Genomic DNA, 15,178 nt, shown 5'->3' on the forward strand with positions numbered 1-15,178 from the left:
TTCTTATTTGTTAGTATTTCATTAGCCATATTTAAATGAGAGATAGTTCAGGAAAGGGATAATTTCAAGCCTTTTCTGCATGCTCATTAAGATCCCTTGGAGTATTCTGGGTCTCATATAGCTTGAGAACAATGAAGAGCAAAATGACTTCTGTTTTTTCTGGCGAGCATTTGTGTTTGAAAATTTTTGATATTTGAATATAAAGGACCATGAATGTTTTCAGAACACACATTACCAGAAAACCTGGTTGTATTTGAATGTTAATTTTACTAAACACCAAAGGAAAATCTTTCATATATCATCTTATTTTGTGGGTCATGTAGAATTAGTCCTTTCAGTATAAAATTTCAGTATGAAATAAGAAATAGTATATAATGTAGAGTTTTTCTTAAGTAATTTTTCTTTCTAGTTTAATAGAAGGATGACTGAATCCCCTCATCTTCATCAAAACTGGGAGCTCACCCTTTTCATTAGATATTAATTCATTTCAATGTCTTACAATTGTGGCTTTTTAAAAAATGAACTCAGTATTCATTCCCAGAATGAATGCATATTCTACTCATTCAGAAAGAGGTCATCGTACTTGCTATGTGCCACCTCAGCTTTAGGGCTCTGACTGAAATACAGCCACTCTTGAGGATCCTGTGCTGTCTGCCAGTAAGGGACTACTCACAGGATAAAGTCCCGATTTTGCTGTGCAGCTCCTTAACTTCAGGTTTCTCCAAACGGGCTGAAATGGGCCCCTTCTGTCCTACAGACTGCCTTCTCTCATCCTGCTAGATATTACAGATCTTCCTGTACCATAGAGGCCAGGGATGCTGCTATATGAAAAGGTCTTCTCCCTAGCTAGCAGGGTAAGACTCCAGCTCTGCCTCAGTCCTTTGCATTGGGCATCCCCATCCTGCAAAAGAATAAACAGACACAGGGATCCCCTGCTTCTGAGCTCTCTCTAGCAGATGATATAGAGCTTACTAGCAGATGATTAATTCCTACTGTAAAGACAAAATAAACAAAACAAAACAACAAGAACAACAAAAACATGAAAACTGAGATGGTGGAAAAAGAGGGAATTGAGAACATCTCTCAGTAAAGATAAAAAGTGAGGATGTGGCTTACAAAGGAATTGCAGGGGAAGTATGTATTACAGCAGCTGAGTTTCAAAGACAGTAGTTGAGGCCTGGATACATTAACTACTTCTGTGCATGGTCAATTAACTGGATTCTCTCTCTCTTTTTTTTTTTTTTTTTTTTTTTTTTTTTTTTCCCCCAGATTCCACTGATGAAAGATCCTGGTTGGATTCGAAACGTCTGGACTCGCAATCTAAATGTAAGGAATTTTATTGTCTATTTACTTTCTAACTCCAGCACTGTATGGCAGGCCTAGCTTGAAGCTAGGCAGGTCCTTGGGAAAAGGGGATAAGGCAGAGATTAATGCTTGGCCACCGCCCAGTACCCAGCACAGCACGTCCAAGTGTCACTCTCTGGACATTGTGTGACCAGATGCCCAAGGGGGAACTGATATTGCTGTGAAAGGTTGGGAGACTGTGCAACTGTGGCCCTCACATGGGGCTGGTACTAGCAGGGTAAAGATGGAAACATCAAAAACAAACCAACAAACAAAGAAGGAAATTTGGCACTTAGCCTGGGCAATAAGAATAAAATAAGCAAAGCTGTGGCAAATGTGGGTTAAGGGACATTTGCAAAGCCAGGGAACATGTACCCAGGCAGCCTTGCTGCTGCTCTCCTGTAAGGCACATCCATGAGGTAGTGGCCTTGGGACACGCAACCACAAATTGGACAAATATACTCCCAGGAGCAATGATGAGAGAAAGGATGGCACTTCCATCCCAGTTAGAGATCTGCCACTGCTGAATGACTGGTGAGGGAGGGAAAAGGCAGAGTCAGAGAACAACCTGCTCCTTCCTAAGTGACTCTGAACTGTATTCCTCAGCAGTGACCTACTCTTACGGAGATGGTGGGGCAGAGGAATTAGAGGCTGACATGTTTTAAATCACATGTAGGACAATGGCATTTCTACCCAGCACCAAGCAGTGCCACACAGACACATCCTCTTAACTGAACTGTTGGAGTCCCTGTAGACCTCTGTGTGGGTTTCACGGAACATTAGCCTGGGTGGAGTATCACACATCACATTGCTATCTCATGTAGATCCTGCTCACATGTTTCACGCAACCTACACCGGTGCAGTGTAGAAGATATGCTATGACTTATGGAGGAACCTTCCTGATCTAGGAGGCTGTGGCTGACTCACAGGTAGCTAGCTCTAGGTGGTTGTAGAGCCTGGCAGCTTTTCAGTTTGGGTCTGACAGATGTAGGTGAAGATTTCCGTGGAGCTATGCCAACACAAATCGAGGATCTAATCTATATGATGAGTTTGATATTAGCGATGTCATGTAAAGTGGACAGGTGGATAAGTCAAACAGGCAGGCTGAAACGAGGGTGAGGTTGGCTGCTGTTGGGTCGGGTTGGGTTTGCATATCCATTTCAGTATCTGAGCTATGTAGACAGAAAGGTACCTGGGAATTCAAAATGCAAATAAAATGAACAGGGAAGCAGCTCCAATTAGCAAAGAACAGCACAAAATCTGAAAATTAAACACACCTAAAGCAACGGTATGGATGCGGTCTTTCCATTCCAGACTTGGGCAACATCTGGATCTGCATTCAGGTGAGATTCTGAACTTTACAGCATCTTCTGGGCAAGTGAAATGTGTCTTTTGAACTTGTTATGAAGTTTGAAAGACGTGAGGATAATGCATTATTGTAAGATTATGCTTTCAGAAGTATCACTTTGTGTTTTATTTGGACAAAATTCTGAATGAATTTTTATAGCTCATTATTATGCCATTTGTCCTAGACTACTCCTAATGCAGTATAAAAACACCTGAAGAAGATGAGGAGAAGCAATTTTGTAACATAGACGTGCAATATTTAAAACATTCTACGTGGAAGGGAAATCACAGGAAATTAATGAACCACTAAAATAACACAAAGGGTATTGCAGACAAGACATGCTAGCACTAGGTTGTACCTATGTCTGCACAGACACGGTAGCAGTCTTGCAGCCTGCAGTATGAAACAGAAAGTGAGAAAACCGCATCAAACAGAATCTGCCACAGGAAACAGAATTACACAGGATAAATAACATGACCTGGACAAGGTAGATGAGCAATAGTGATGATCCCATCCCCGGGCAAGCAACATGCAAAACATACAGGGTGAATGAACTGGGCTGCAGGGGAGGGGCATCTGATATCGCCGGGCTGACTACATAGGCAGGCTTTTTTGTCTGTGCCCAAATTGCACTGTGGGGGTGGACATGGGGAAAAACAGGGTGTCTGAAGAGGCCAGATCAGAAGCAGACATGTACCTTGACATGACTCTGAGCTACCTGTGGGTATGACTTTGTTTTTTTTTATTCTGTTAAATATATTTATTTTCTGTATTTTCTGACCAGGCCTTTGTCAGCTTCTTCTACTACTGCAGAGCTCAATGCAAAACACTATCTGCTTGCCTACTCATAGATTTGCTTTTTTTTTTTTTAATGTAAAAAAAATCACCTGTTTCAAACAATGAGCAAGACCCTTTGCTTGTGTAAATCTGCAGAGGTCACTGGTTTGAATGGGATTATCTTGCTGTGTATGGACAGAGCATGGGGCCTGAGTTCCCTTTGCGCGTGATCTGCCGAGCACAATGTCGCTAGCCTGCAATGGGAAAACCAGCTCACGTTGCTTTCACAGGCAGAAGCTGCTAGGTTTGAGGCTGTTCACGGTCTGTAGATTTTTCTGCAGTAGATAAACTGTAGGGTAAACTGTTGGTATCAGGACTGGGGCAAAGTCTCTGATGAATTCTCAGGTTTGCATAACAGAATATGTAAAGCATTCAGGCTGCCAGGACAAAGGCAGAATGTGCTAGACCTAATGAAATTATTTCACTAATTTCACTGAAGTAAATGATTGCCATGGACTTATGCAAAATGTTTGTATATAAGAAACACTGATACCAAATTTATGGTGCAGGGCGATATAAGTTTCACAATCTGCTAATTCCTGAATGCAGCCATTTTGTCAAACAAAACAAACAAACAAAAAAAAAAAAAACACAACAGAAAAATACTTTTTAAAAGTTCTGTATGTGCAAGTGCTGGAAAGCTTTTTTAAAGTTGTGAACAGAAATACTTGGACACAGAGTTACTTACCTTCATTGCCTTTTATGTAAAGGTAGAGTCTAGAGAATGGTAAGAAGAGCAGACAGAGTTCATTAGGGTTTCTTTGACAATATTTGAATACTGGACCAACCAAAATTGTTTCAGACTTCTCAGTTCAGCATTGAATTAGTTTTCCTTACAATTAACTATTGCTTCATGAGAGCCATTTGAATACATCAGACTGTTTGGTCAGATTACATATCCATAATAACCTTCCTTTCAGACAGGTGTTTCACTTGAAAAAAGCTTGTGTCTGCTTTATGCTTAGACTCATTTATGTTTCAAAGCCTTTGTTCAAATATTAAGATTTAAATACCTAAATTTCCCATTGAGATAAAATTACAATATCTGCTCGGTGTTCAATACAACAGCAAAAACAAAAACAAAACAAAACAGGAAAAAAAGAAAATATTTACTTAAAATCTGCAGGCTGTAGCTCCTCCATTAAATACATCATTTTCAAATTCCAGATTGGCTGATATATTCTTAGTCACGCCAACACAGTTTAGTTTCACAAATAATTTTAGACTGATGAAGATGAAGCGTATAACATTCATTAGCATGTTCAGAGATTGTTGTGCCATGACAGTTTTGGAGAGTCTACACGCATTTTGATGTCAATAATATTTGGAGGAAAGGATTTACTGCTGGGTTGTCATGGACACTTCTCCCATTCATAGAAATTTGAACATGAAACTGAAATAAAATATTTTCATCATTTTGCAAAGCCAATCACATCTGTTAACCATTTAATACTCCAGATGCAGAAATCATAAGAGTGAATCCAGTTCTTTACATAACATCCCATATGCACATCCTCACAGACATAAAGAAAGATATTAGGTACAAATTTGAAATCAATAACAATATTCCTGCTTTAAAATATCTGACTTAGTGGCACCAGTAAGAATTTTATGTATGTCCTGAGCCTAAACTAAGAGTGAACATGCTTAGATAAGGGAAAGACTGCAGTAAACAACCTTATGTACGGATTAATTGCCTGGATTTGATGCAAGTAATTACAGAGAATTTATTGTCCTGTCACTGCATCTGCATGGATTTAATTCTGTGCTTTAATTTGTGTCCAGGATTTCAGTACAATCTTGATTATTATCTTCATCAGTAACAATATATTTTTGAGAACAAATCATCTCTAAAGCAGTAAGATTGGTAGCTCTGACAGCAAGTAAGACTGAAAAGATCATTTTTAAAGCCATATATATTTTTAAACATTACAGTTTCCATACAAGTCAAATTTTGCCTGAAAAAAAATCTTATTACAAGCATTCAAAGGATGACTATACCTCAAATCCAGAACAAGCACAGGCCTTGTTATAAACTGTAATCACTAAAATCCCAATGGAAGAGAAGTGCAAGGAAAATGCCTTTCAAAGAGTTACCCCCAGCAGTACCTTATCTCTCCCCCTGAACCATCTGATGCTGAGTCAGAGGCTGGAGATCAGAGAGATATGAAACCTGTGGAGCCAGGTGCTGCTGCCCAGCTGAGGTCTCCTTGCAGCTCAGCACAAGGCAATGAACGGAAGGAAAATGTGCAAAGACCTGAGGGCCAAGGCTCGTACTTGTGCTCTCGTCTCACTGTAACAGAAAGCCCCACAGAAGTAAATCTGGCCCCCTTCAGCTGGGGGTGCAGGATGCAAACCTGTGGCACTGCTGAATTGGGGAAAAGCAGAAAAGTGCCTTTTCAAGAAATACACAGAGACATTTCTGACTTGAAAGCCAAGTATACCTGCTTCTTATAACTACAAACAAATGGGACAAAATGAAATCTTCCAGAAGCAAAGGTGCAGAATGACCACTCTCAGATAGACACTGGTCTGCACAGAAGGAAAGAGTTTATCTGTCACAGTGAAAAACACCAGATACCGTTACTTTTATCATAAAACCTACTTTATTCACGTTACTCTGCCAGTGGAGTTACAGGATGAGCTTTAATATGAGCTCTACTAGCACTTAATGCATTGCCTACCATAAGAAAAGCTGTATACAGCATATCTCTGTATCTTCCTTTACCTTAAGTTGGCTATAGCTGTTAAATTTTTGCTAGCTACAGGAAAGTGGGACTAGTTTGCATAGTAATGAACTAACAATACAGGGAATCAATGTGATGTGCTGCTTTGCAGACCCTAAGCAATAATTTTAAGAACCTGTTTAGGAGGATAATTCAATATTTGCAGGCAGTCTGATGCAGATACCGTAGACATTACTATGAAGAAAGCAACAATCTTCCCAACGGAAGGAATTGGTTTCTGAATATCTTTTCAGGATTAAGGTCACTATTTTAACATTACTGTTTTCATTTGCAAGAGGCACAGGGACAGCAAAGAAGAGATTACAACCTGGGATGTACAGCAGCTTTATTCGGAATTCTCAAAGCATGTTTTGTACTATTTTGTCCCAAACAAACAATACTGATCATCTTGCTTTTCATTTGCTGTGCTTTGAAAACAGTGTTTTGGGCTTTGTTAGCCATGCATGAAATCACTGGATTGAAGAAAAGGTAGCTTTGGGGCTGGAAAGCATTTCAGTCCAAAACAGGATGGAGGGTTTTTCTGTGGAGGTGTATATGATCTTTCATTTCTGGTGTGTGTGTACATTTAAACATCAATATGCCTTCTGTCTGAGCAGAGCACAGGCCCGTGTTTGAACATGCCTGCTCAGGAATTCTGGGCTTTGGCTGAGGAAAGAGCACGTTGATGATTTCACTCTTATATCCATAATCTCCTATATTGTGATTGATTTGACAGGACTCACGATTTTCTAAGCATCCTAAGATTATATTTAGAGAGCTCAAGCTACCGATTTGGGCTAAATTACTTCCTGATGAGACTGTGCTGGTACAAATGGACCTCCAACAGGGCTGGTATATTTAGCCTCCCTTGTTCGTCATTTGAATACTCCTACCCTCTTTTGCTTTGGCTGTGTTTGGATCATAGGAGTCAATGCATGCCTCTGTTTCTCAGTAGCCAAGTATTCTGTAGCAGAGAGCTGGGTTCTCACTGTGGAAAGAGTTGCTAGAATATAAAGGAAGCATTGAGGTTTTCATGGTTTTGCAAGGCTGGATGTGGATGTAAAAAAAAAAAAAGAAAAAAAAAGAAAAAAAAAAGGCTCTTTTAAGAACTTTTATTGTCAAGACATTACATTCTGACATTCTGAGAAGGAAAAAAAATATATATCTTCAGTAGTTCACTGACTACAGATCCCCCTTTTAGGACTATTTTTTTCAGAGAGGGACAGGTTAAGAACAGTGTATCTGTCACAAAATCAAGTCCAAAAGTACTTAGTTCAAAATCAAGTTTGGTTATGCAATACAAGCCTGATGGCATGAGAGCCGATATGCGTCATTAGGTGAACATTTCGGTACAAGATCAGTGCCTCTTGCCCTGCCTCTAATTCCCTTTGTAACAGTTCCTGGAAAATTACGATCCCACAATCCTGACAAAATAATACTTGGGTTCTCCTTTCACCTTCACTCCCCTTATTCACTGACTTAGAAGGACTTTGTAGTCCTTTTGAGGACATTACAGTCCTTCCGAGGATGATACCATCACCTCACCTCTTAGCATGAGGACAAAGGAGTAAGATAAGAAATGTCTAACAGGAAATGATGTCTAAGAAGTCATCCAACATGCATGTAACCGATGGGAGTCAGCAGACAATTACAGCACTGGGAACTGTGACCGTATGGAAAGCAAAATCCAAAAGCTGAAGTTGGCAAAGTGCAAGGAGCACAGGTGGGGTAGACTTTACAGCTGGTGCAGGCCAGAAGCATCTGCCTAACTGTGACAGGTGGAAGTGACTGACAAAAACAAGATTTTTTTTTTCCTATGGAATAAAGAATAAAATCTGTCCTGTTTAGCTTTATGTTGGACAAGGATGGCATTCTTCCTCTTTTTGAGGTTGTTTTCTCCTCAGATCTTGAAGAAGCTGACACTGATACAGTGGGAACAGTCCATCCCAGGAACAGAGACAAAGCAAAAGCAGCAGGATACACAAAACTGGCAACAAGTTGAAGTCAAAGGGACCAAATGTTTTATGAATCTCTGCAACTAAATAACTTCTGTTTGCACTTTTTCTTAAAAAGTTCTCAAAGAAGCCCAGCAGATTAAATGCCAGGATTTACACGCTGCAGTAACCAGCACTACTATGCCTTCAAATGAAGGACAAATTCAAATACTAGATAATTGTACTTGAAGGGAAAAGAAAAATAAATTGAAAAAATAATGTGAACAAGAGAGGGGATTCAATTATTCATTGAATGTACCATAGGTGCTATATTAAAATGTCTACTTGCTTACATTAGGAGAATTATAATTTTGTTAAGATGATAGAACATTTAATTAGATAATTACAGAATAAGAGTCCAACTATTTTCTAATGTTTATTCTGGAATAAAACTAGATCAACTCTTTATACTCCTTGAGCTACTGAGTTTAATACTGTGAAAATCAGCAGCAGATTCCAGAGCCCTCTTTGCTTACAAGCTCATTATAAATTAACTAAAAGCTGAACTTTTCTATTTTCTGAATCTTTTTTACATGCCCAGTCTGCATGCATTAACAATTGCAGTAATTCACAACCCAGGCATTACGTGCCTGAAGGAAAACTCCACTTTTAGTGGGGGGAAGGCCAGACATGACTGATAGTGCATTAAATAATTAACTTTTTGGTTTGAGTGGAAATTCTGGTCACTGGCCAACATACTTGCCAGGAAAATCTAGTGCCCCAAGACAGAACTGATTTTTTTTTTTTTTTCCTGCATAAACTTGCATACTACTTTCTAGTAATCTGTGCTTGAGTTTTATTAAACTTTCTGTGCTTTTCGATATATATTTTTTTAATCCAGTTTTATTAATTATCAAAAGACTACACAGGTCAACTCTTTTATTACTTGTCTTTTCATAGTAACTGTGAGCCCAGATCCTAGGCTAGACTTCCACTGTGCCAGAACTGTAAGCACACAAACTGAATAGACAAACTGTGAGCTTTTTGGGACAGGAATCAAGAGTTAGGTGAGTCATAACAGATGGATGCAAATCAGTGAAGGAACAGAAAGAAACTCACATCCACAACCATTGGAAAGCTTGTATGGTATAAAAGATTATGTACTAGTGCTTGGTTATCTAGACAGATGTAACTGTTGAGAACAGTTGTGAGCCAAAGTACTGCAAAAGTAAGGATTTCAGAATCAGCTGGCAGAGGTTGGTGCAGAAGTAATCTAAGGAACACTGTCCTGTCCTGTGGTCACACCAGCAGTAAGAACAGCAGCACTAAGATGATCTCCTGATGTTAACAGAAGCTTATAGTTGCTGTGAAAACATTTGGCATTCTTCACAGCATGTTATTTCTATCATGGCTATATTTTCACAGCAACGTAGGAAGAGAAAACATGACCCAGCACATAGAACCATTACAAATGTAGAGTATTATTTTGTGGGCTATTTTACGTCAAGCAGCAGATGGCTTGGTAAATAGCTGAACACAGTACAGTATTTTCCAATGGTGAGGCTCTTTACTGGATTTCTGAAAGCAGCAGAGAAGGGCGGGTGTTGCTGAGGCTGTGGAAAGACAGTGGTTTTGATTCAATATGTTATGATTATGTTTTTATTTAAATGTAGCAGGGAAAGACTGTAGTGGAACGGTATGTTAAAGCAGTCCTGGACTGTTACAGCTGGAGGACACCACCCACTCAGAGGGAACATGATACAGGATCGCATTCCACATGAATGCAGCAGACAGAGCTCTGGTCAGGATCCACAGGCAGCACAGGCACAGCATCTTGTACTTATGGCAGGGATGGGGCTATTCACCAGCAGGTCTCATCGCCTGCAATGACTGCTGACAAGGAATTGGATATGATATGCCTGGGAAATGAAAATGCAAGTGTTTCTGGGCTCAGTTGCATATTGTTTTGTCTTTGGGAATAAATGAACATCCGCGTTTGTTGTGCCCTGGCAGAAACTGCCTTTGCTGACTTTTTTTTCTTGTTCTAAAACATAGATGAAATTGTTAGTGTATTCCTGTAACTGGAAACAGAGAACAGCAAACAGGAGTTTGAGTTTCTGAGGGTACATCAGGCTACATCACCCAGCTGTTCTTGTGAACTGCCCAAAGATCAGCCCGCACTGAGCCAGAGTTAACAAAACTACATGTAACTGTGGAAGAAAAAGAAGTTTAAAGGATTACAATTGGGTGAACTGCATTAGGGGAGACTGCAGAGAGATTGTTTTACAGTATAACTGGAAAGTTAACAGAAAATGGAAGATTTAATTGCTAATTACTCAACAAGGAACTCTTCCCAGGCTTCGGCTGTGTGTACCTGGGACTAGAACATGTAGACACATGAAAAAGACCTCTGAAAAACTTGTTTTCAAGCCTAACATTGGTAGGCTCTTCTTCAACTAACATATGAGCTTTGATCTTTTTTTTCTGTGCATGTTTTCTGTCCTCTTTTTTTTTTTTTTTTTTTTTTTTTTCTGTTTCCTGCTCATTTGCTTTGCACTTTGCACCACCCACTTCTGCTTGCTGACTTGAAAAGCGTGGACCTATCTCCATCAGATCATTTTTATAACGGCCATCCACATCACAATTTCATTGCATAAGACACCCCGTGCAAAAGGATGTTACAATAGGGTTTTAATGGAAGGGAACCAGTATCTGAAAAACTTTTAATCACATTTATGTGCCATGATATTGAAAGAAATGCTTCTTACTGCCTCCAGCATTTGAATTTGGGAGCCCTGACTGTAATCCTTGCCTTTCCAGGACCTGCTCAGCATCTGGGCAGAACAATCCCCCCTTTCCACTCCCAGCTTTTCCCCAAGAGCAAACCTCAAGATGGGGGTGAAAAAAAACAGGGGTGTGTGTGTGTTATTTCCCTGCTTATTGTTTACAAGCGTGAAGGGATGGTTTAAGTAAACATTACCACTGCTGTCCCCACAAAAAGGGCCAGCTCTCCACACCCAGCTCCCGTTCTGGCAGCGGTCTCACAGACCTCGCCTGACAGACACCAGCACTGTCCCTGACAGACACCAGGCGCTTTACACCCGGGCCCTACAGGGACACGGAGGGTAGGCCCAGCAAACCCAGGCGCTCCCCCGTTAACTCTGCTCCCTGCAGCTGCCCCAGGGCCCTGCCTTCCCTTCAGCCACTCCACGACCCCGTGGAGCACCAGCGGCCGGGCCCGGCAGGAGGCGGGTCCCGGCCGGGCAGGGTCAGCCCCGTCCCGGGGCTCCCTTCACGCCCGCCCCGGTCCCTCCTCCGGGGCGGCCCCGGCGCTGTGGCTGCGGCGGGCGGAGCGGCCCCAGGCAGCCTGGGCCGAGGAGGAGGAGGAGGTGGGTGCCGGGGCTGTGCGGTGGGGAGGAAGGGATGGATGGGGAGAGCTGGACCCGCAGCTGCCTCCCCGGTGCGGGCTGGGCAGCCGCTTTGTGCCTTGGTGCTTTGTGGAGGGGGCGACGGTGCTAGGAGGGAAGGAGGCAGGCAGCCCTGGGGAGGCTCTGGGGATTGCAGAAGGGGCAAAACCGTGCGGGGTTTTTGTTATCGCCGTCAGGAAGAGGAATTGTGCAGAGGCCTGTGCCGATAAGGGTTGCTCAGCGCTGATGCTGCAGGGTAACCAGCAAATGATTTCTCCTTTCGCGTGTAAAGTCATCAGGCTCGGCAGGCCCATTAACCTCGGATTTGGTTCGGTCCGGAGCGGGTCTTGGTGTGCTTTGTTTGTTTTCTCGGTGGTTTTAACTGTGTCAGTGCTGTCTTAGGGAAAAAACATCGGCAGATGTTACGTGTCTAAGGTTTTGCTGCCATCAGTGTATCCAGTTAGAAGCCAGACGGATATGCTCCTGTTACAGTAAAATGAGCCTAATTCCATCAAAAAAAAAAAATGGAGAAAAGGTGGGAGACAGTGGATTCAGTAATGTTATGATTTTAGGCACCAAGCCATGAAAATATCTTCTCCTGGTTTTAGATACCTTCTGCTTTTCTGATAGCTCCATTTCAGAGTACAGACCACCTGATAACATCTACTTAAGGGAGTTGGGTAAGTTTCAGTCTTTGGCCCTTTTCCATACCAATGGATGTGCAGGTGTACATGTTTGTTTATCTATGAACACACAGACTAGAAAGTATTTGAAACATACTAAGAGTTCACTTTAAGCTGTGAAAACACTTGTATAGTTCAAACAATGGATTTACTTCCCAATCCCACTGGAAGAAATGACATTGAGTCACATGAGGTATCAGCATGGAGCGGAGCTGTTGCTGTGCTTCCACTCTGATTTATATTCCTCCTCTGACATCAGAACAATACAGTGGAGCAGCACAGGATGTGACTACAATATATTCACTCGTTACTTCAAAAGTTCTTGGTTTCAAGGATCAGTTTGTACTTTCAATTTGTTGTGAAGTTTGATCCTATTTGTGCAGTACCAAGCGGGTGTCAGTCTGTTTTGTATGGCTTTAGTGTGTTTGTTTTCAGTGCCTACACCAGGGAAAGACTGGGAGAGTTGTGAGGTTGGTGGGCAACCACAGTCATAGACTTAACCTAGTCATGAAGTAGTTCTCTTGGATATAGCCACCCTGACTGTAGGACTAGAGGCCAGTTCTCCCTCTGTTTGCATGTGGGATTTCATTACAGGCAGGTTTTGAGTCTTTAGCTTGAGTCTGTGACTTCAGCTGCTCTCAAGAGAATATTGTACCATTTATGGCAACTTTATAAAGTATTGGACCAAATAATGTTTCAGTTATTGTAGTGAAGGCAGCGGTGGAATTTTCAGCAATACCAGAACCGAGTCACCTGAAAGTCAAAGTCTGTTTCTGGGTGCGAGCCTGGGTGAGTGAGCAGGTTCTGGGAGAGACGAGCAGCTTGGAAGAGGTTTGACATTTGATCCATTTGACTCAGTGGCCATTACAAGAACTTGCAGTTTTTGGCACTGTCCATAGCTAACTTGGAATGGGAGTCAAATAGTTCCTAATAGAATTAAGCCCAGAATAATCCCAAGCCTAAAGTACTTCTGCTGGCAGGAAGCAAAATGCTCTTACTCTGGTGTTGAGCCAGCTGCACGCTGCTTTCTGTTTGGTCATGAGCAAGTGAATTGCACCTGTCCCTGGTTGATGAGAAGTATTGTCAAATCACCTGCAGGAATGTGGTCAGGCTCAGACTGCTGTGACTGTGATGAAGTCTGGACAAAAAAATGCACATAATCAGATTTGTGCTAGGGTCTGCTGTCCTATGGGCAAAACAACCAGGACCACACTAGGCCCAGCAGAGTGCTCTGGAGTTCTTCCCCCACAGCTCATCTGCATCAGGAATGTGGCTGCTTTTGGCTCCTTTACAGCTTGTGTGTCCAGGTTCCCTTTCCCAGGACAAAAATGTGCAAGGAGAGTGTTTGGCTCTGTCTTACTTGGATGAGCTTGGCGTGCTGCCACATGATATAGCCACACTGATAGACCTCGCTTGAAACCGATAGGGATTAACCATCCTCTAGATCTTAGCCTTAGTAATTTGGACAAGGTGATGGCTGAATCCTGTAGCAAAGGAGGGACCTAAACTGAGGCTTGCTTAAGTCCTGCACAGTGCCTTCACTGTTTCTGTAGAGAAGGTAAATCCAGGCTCTGGTTTTGGTCTGAGAGACAGGTGCAACTTTTGGGTTCTGCCAGGGAATTTATTCAAAAAAGTGGGATTGAGATTCATGGCAGTGAACATGGGTTGGATTGATGTTGGATGTAGAAGGTAGTAGAGAAAGAAGGCTTTCAAAAGTTACTAATGATTTTCCGTTTCCACCCAGAAATGTGTTAAAAATTTAGAAGGTTTTACTGTGATAGTCACACAGCGTTGGTGATTTCACAAGATGCTGACCATTCACTAATGAACAGAAATACCTCTTTTAAAAAAGTAGTGTTGGATTTTGTGACCTTTTGTAGTTAAGAAGTCATTGTTACTGTGCTTTCTATATAGACATGAAGGGTTTATCTTAATTTTGAAAAAAAAAATAAATCCCTGTACGGAATCTTCATCTAAAATATTTCCTTCTCTTTCTTATGTTTTTATCATAAATCTTTTTCGAATGTAAGCTCTGATAGGGTTTGTCACAGTAAAGAATACAGCAGTAGAAGAATTCCATCAACTGCTGTAGAGGGAGTTGGTGTTCAATACTGCGAACAGGCTGAGTTGCTTCGGAGTCAAGGAAAGAAATGTTTAGTGCATGATAAAACAGTAGCAGTAAGCACTTACCTAGGAGTCTCTTAAATGTTGCCAGTTACTTTGCGAGTGTAATAATTCACCAAAAGGGGCCAAAGTCTGATCCCCAAGTGCAGTCCAGTCTCTCTCAAGCTTTCCATCTTCAAAACAGAAACCAAGGGCAGACCAGGGGACCAGATGGACCAGGCTTGTAAAGCTGTCATCGTTCCGGCGTCAGAGGCAGAGCTGCAGTGATTTATTTTAACCGAACACTGGCTTGTTAGTTTTGGCTCCCTTTTACCATTTTGCAAGTTGTAAGGAAAAGTTCTCAGCAAAAGTCAATTTGTTTTGTACCTCAGTTGTGGACCAGGGTCTCATCATTACCTAAAGTATTAAAAGCATAACCAAAAGATATGTCCGTATCTGGTGTTTTTCCTTGAGTTTTGTAACATAAAACCCATTTGGTTTGTGTTACGTTTACCATAGCTGCAAATGTTCCTCTCATGTCCTGCAAAACCAGTGCACAGTCTGGACTGCAGAGCCCTGGCAAAAGGGTTGGAAGGGACCTAAACGTTACCTCCATGCTAATGATTGAAACAGTGCCAAGGGCTGTTCTTGGCGGCTGGACCAGCAAGCACACACTGTTCACATCTATTCTAGAAAGCTCTCTTAACCTTTAAAAGAAGGCGACTCTCAGCTGGTCTTGGGAGTGGTCTCCAGTGCACCTTAGCTACTGCTACTGCTGATGGACTAACTGCTAGGC

The 15,178-nt window shown here is 41.7% G+C and overlaps 1 protein-coding gene across 8 annotated transcripts in view; it reads left to right on the plus strand.

The window, feature by feature from the left end:
• The window catches only part of LPIN1 (lipin 1), a 76,600-nt gene that overhangs the window by 19,581 nt on the left and 41,841 nt on the right, over nt 1-15,178 (plus strand). For 3 of the 8 annotated variants that reach the window (XM_038176802.2, XM_038176799.2, XM_005010582.6), the window contains exon 2: nt 1,270-1,326. In XM_038176802.2, coding sequence (XP_038032730.1) covers nt 1,270-1,326 — 57 coding nt within the window. Of the gene's footprint in view, nt 1-1,269; nt 1,327-3,266; nt 3,417-11,450; nt 11,579-11,612; nt 12,277-15,178 lie in introns of those variants that run through there. The other 5 variants (XM_027455247.3, XM_072036441.1, XM_013106873.5 and 2 more) reach the window with 4 other exon arrangements.

The sequence above is a fragment of the Anas platyrhynchos genome, chromosome 3 (assembly GCF_047663525.1).
Source record: "Anas platyrhynchos isolate ZD024472 breed Pekin duck chromosome 3, IASCAAS_PekinDuck_T2T, whole genome shotgun sequence".
In the NCBI taxonomy this organism is placed as follows: Eukaryota; Metazoa; Chordata; class Aves; order Anseriformes; family Anatidae; genus Anas; species Anas platyrhynchos.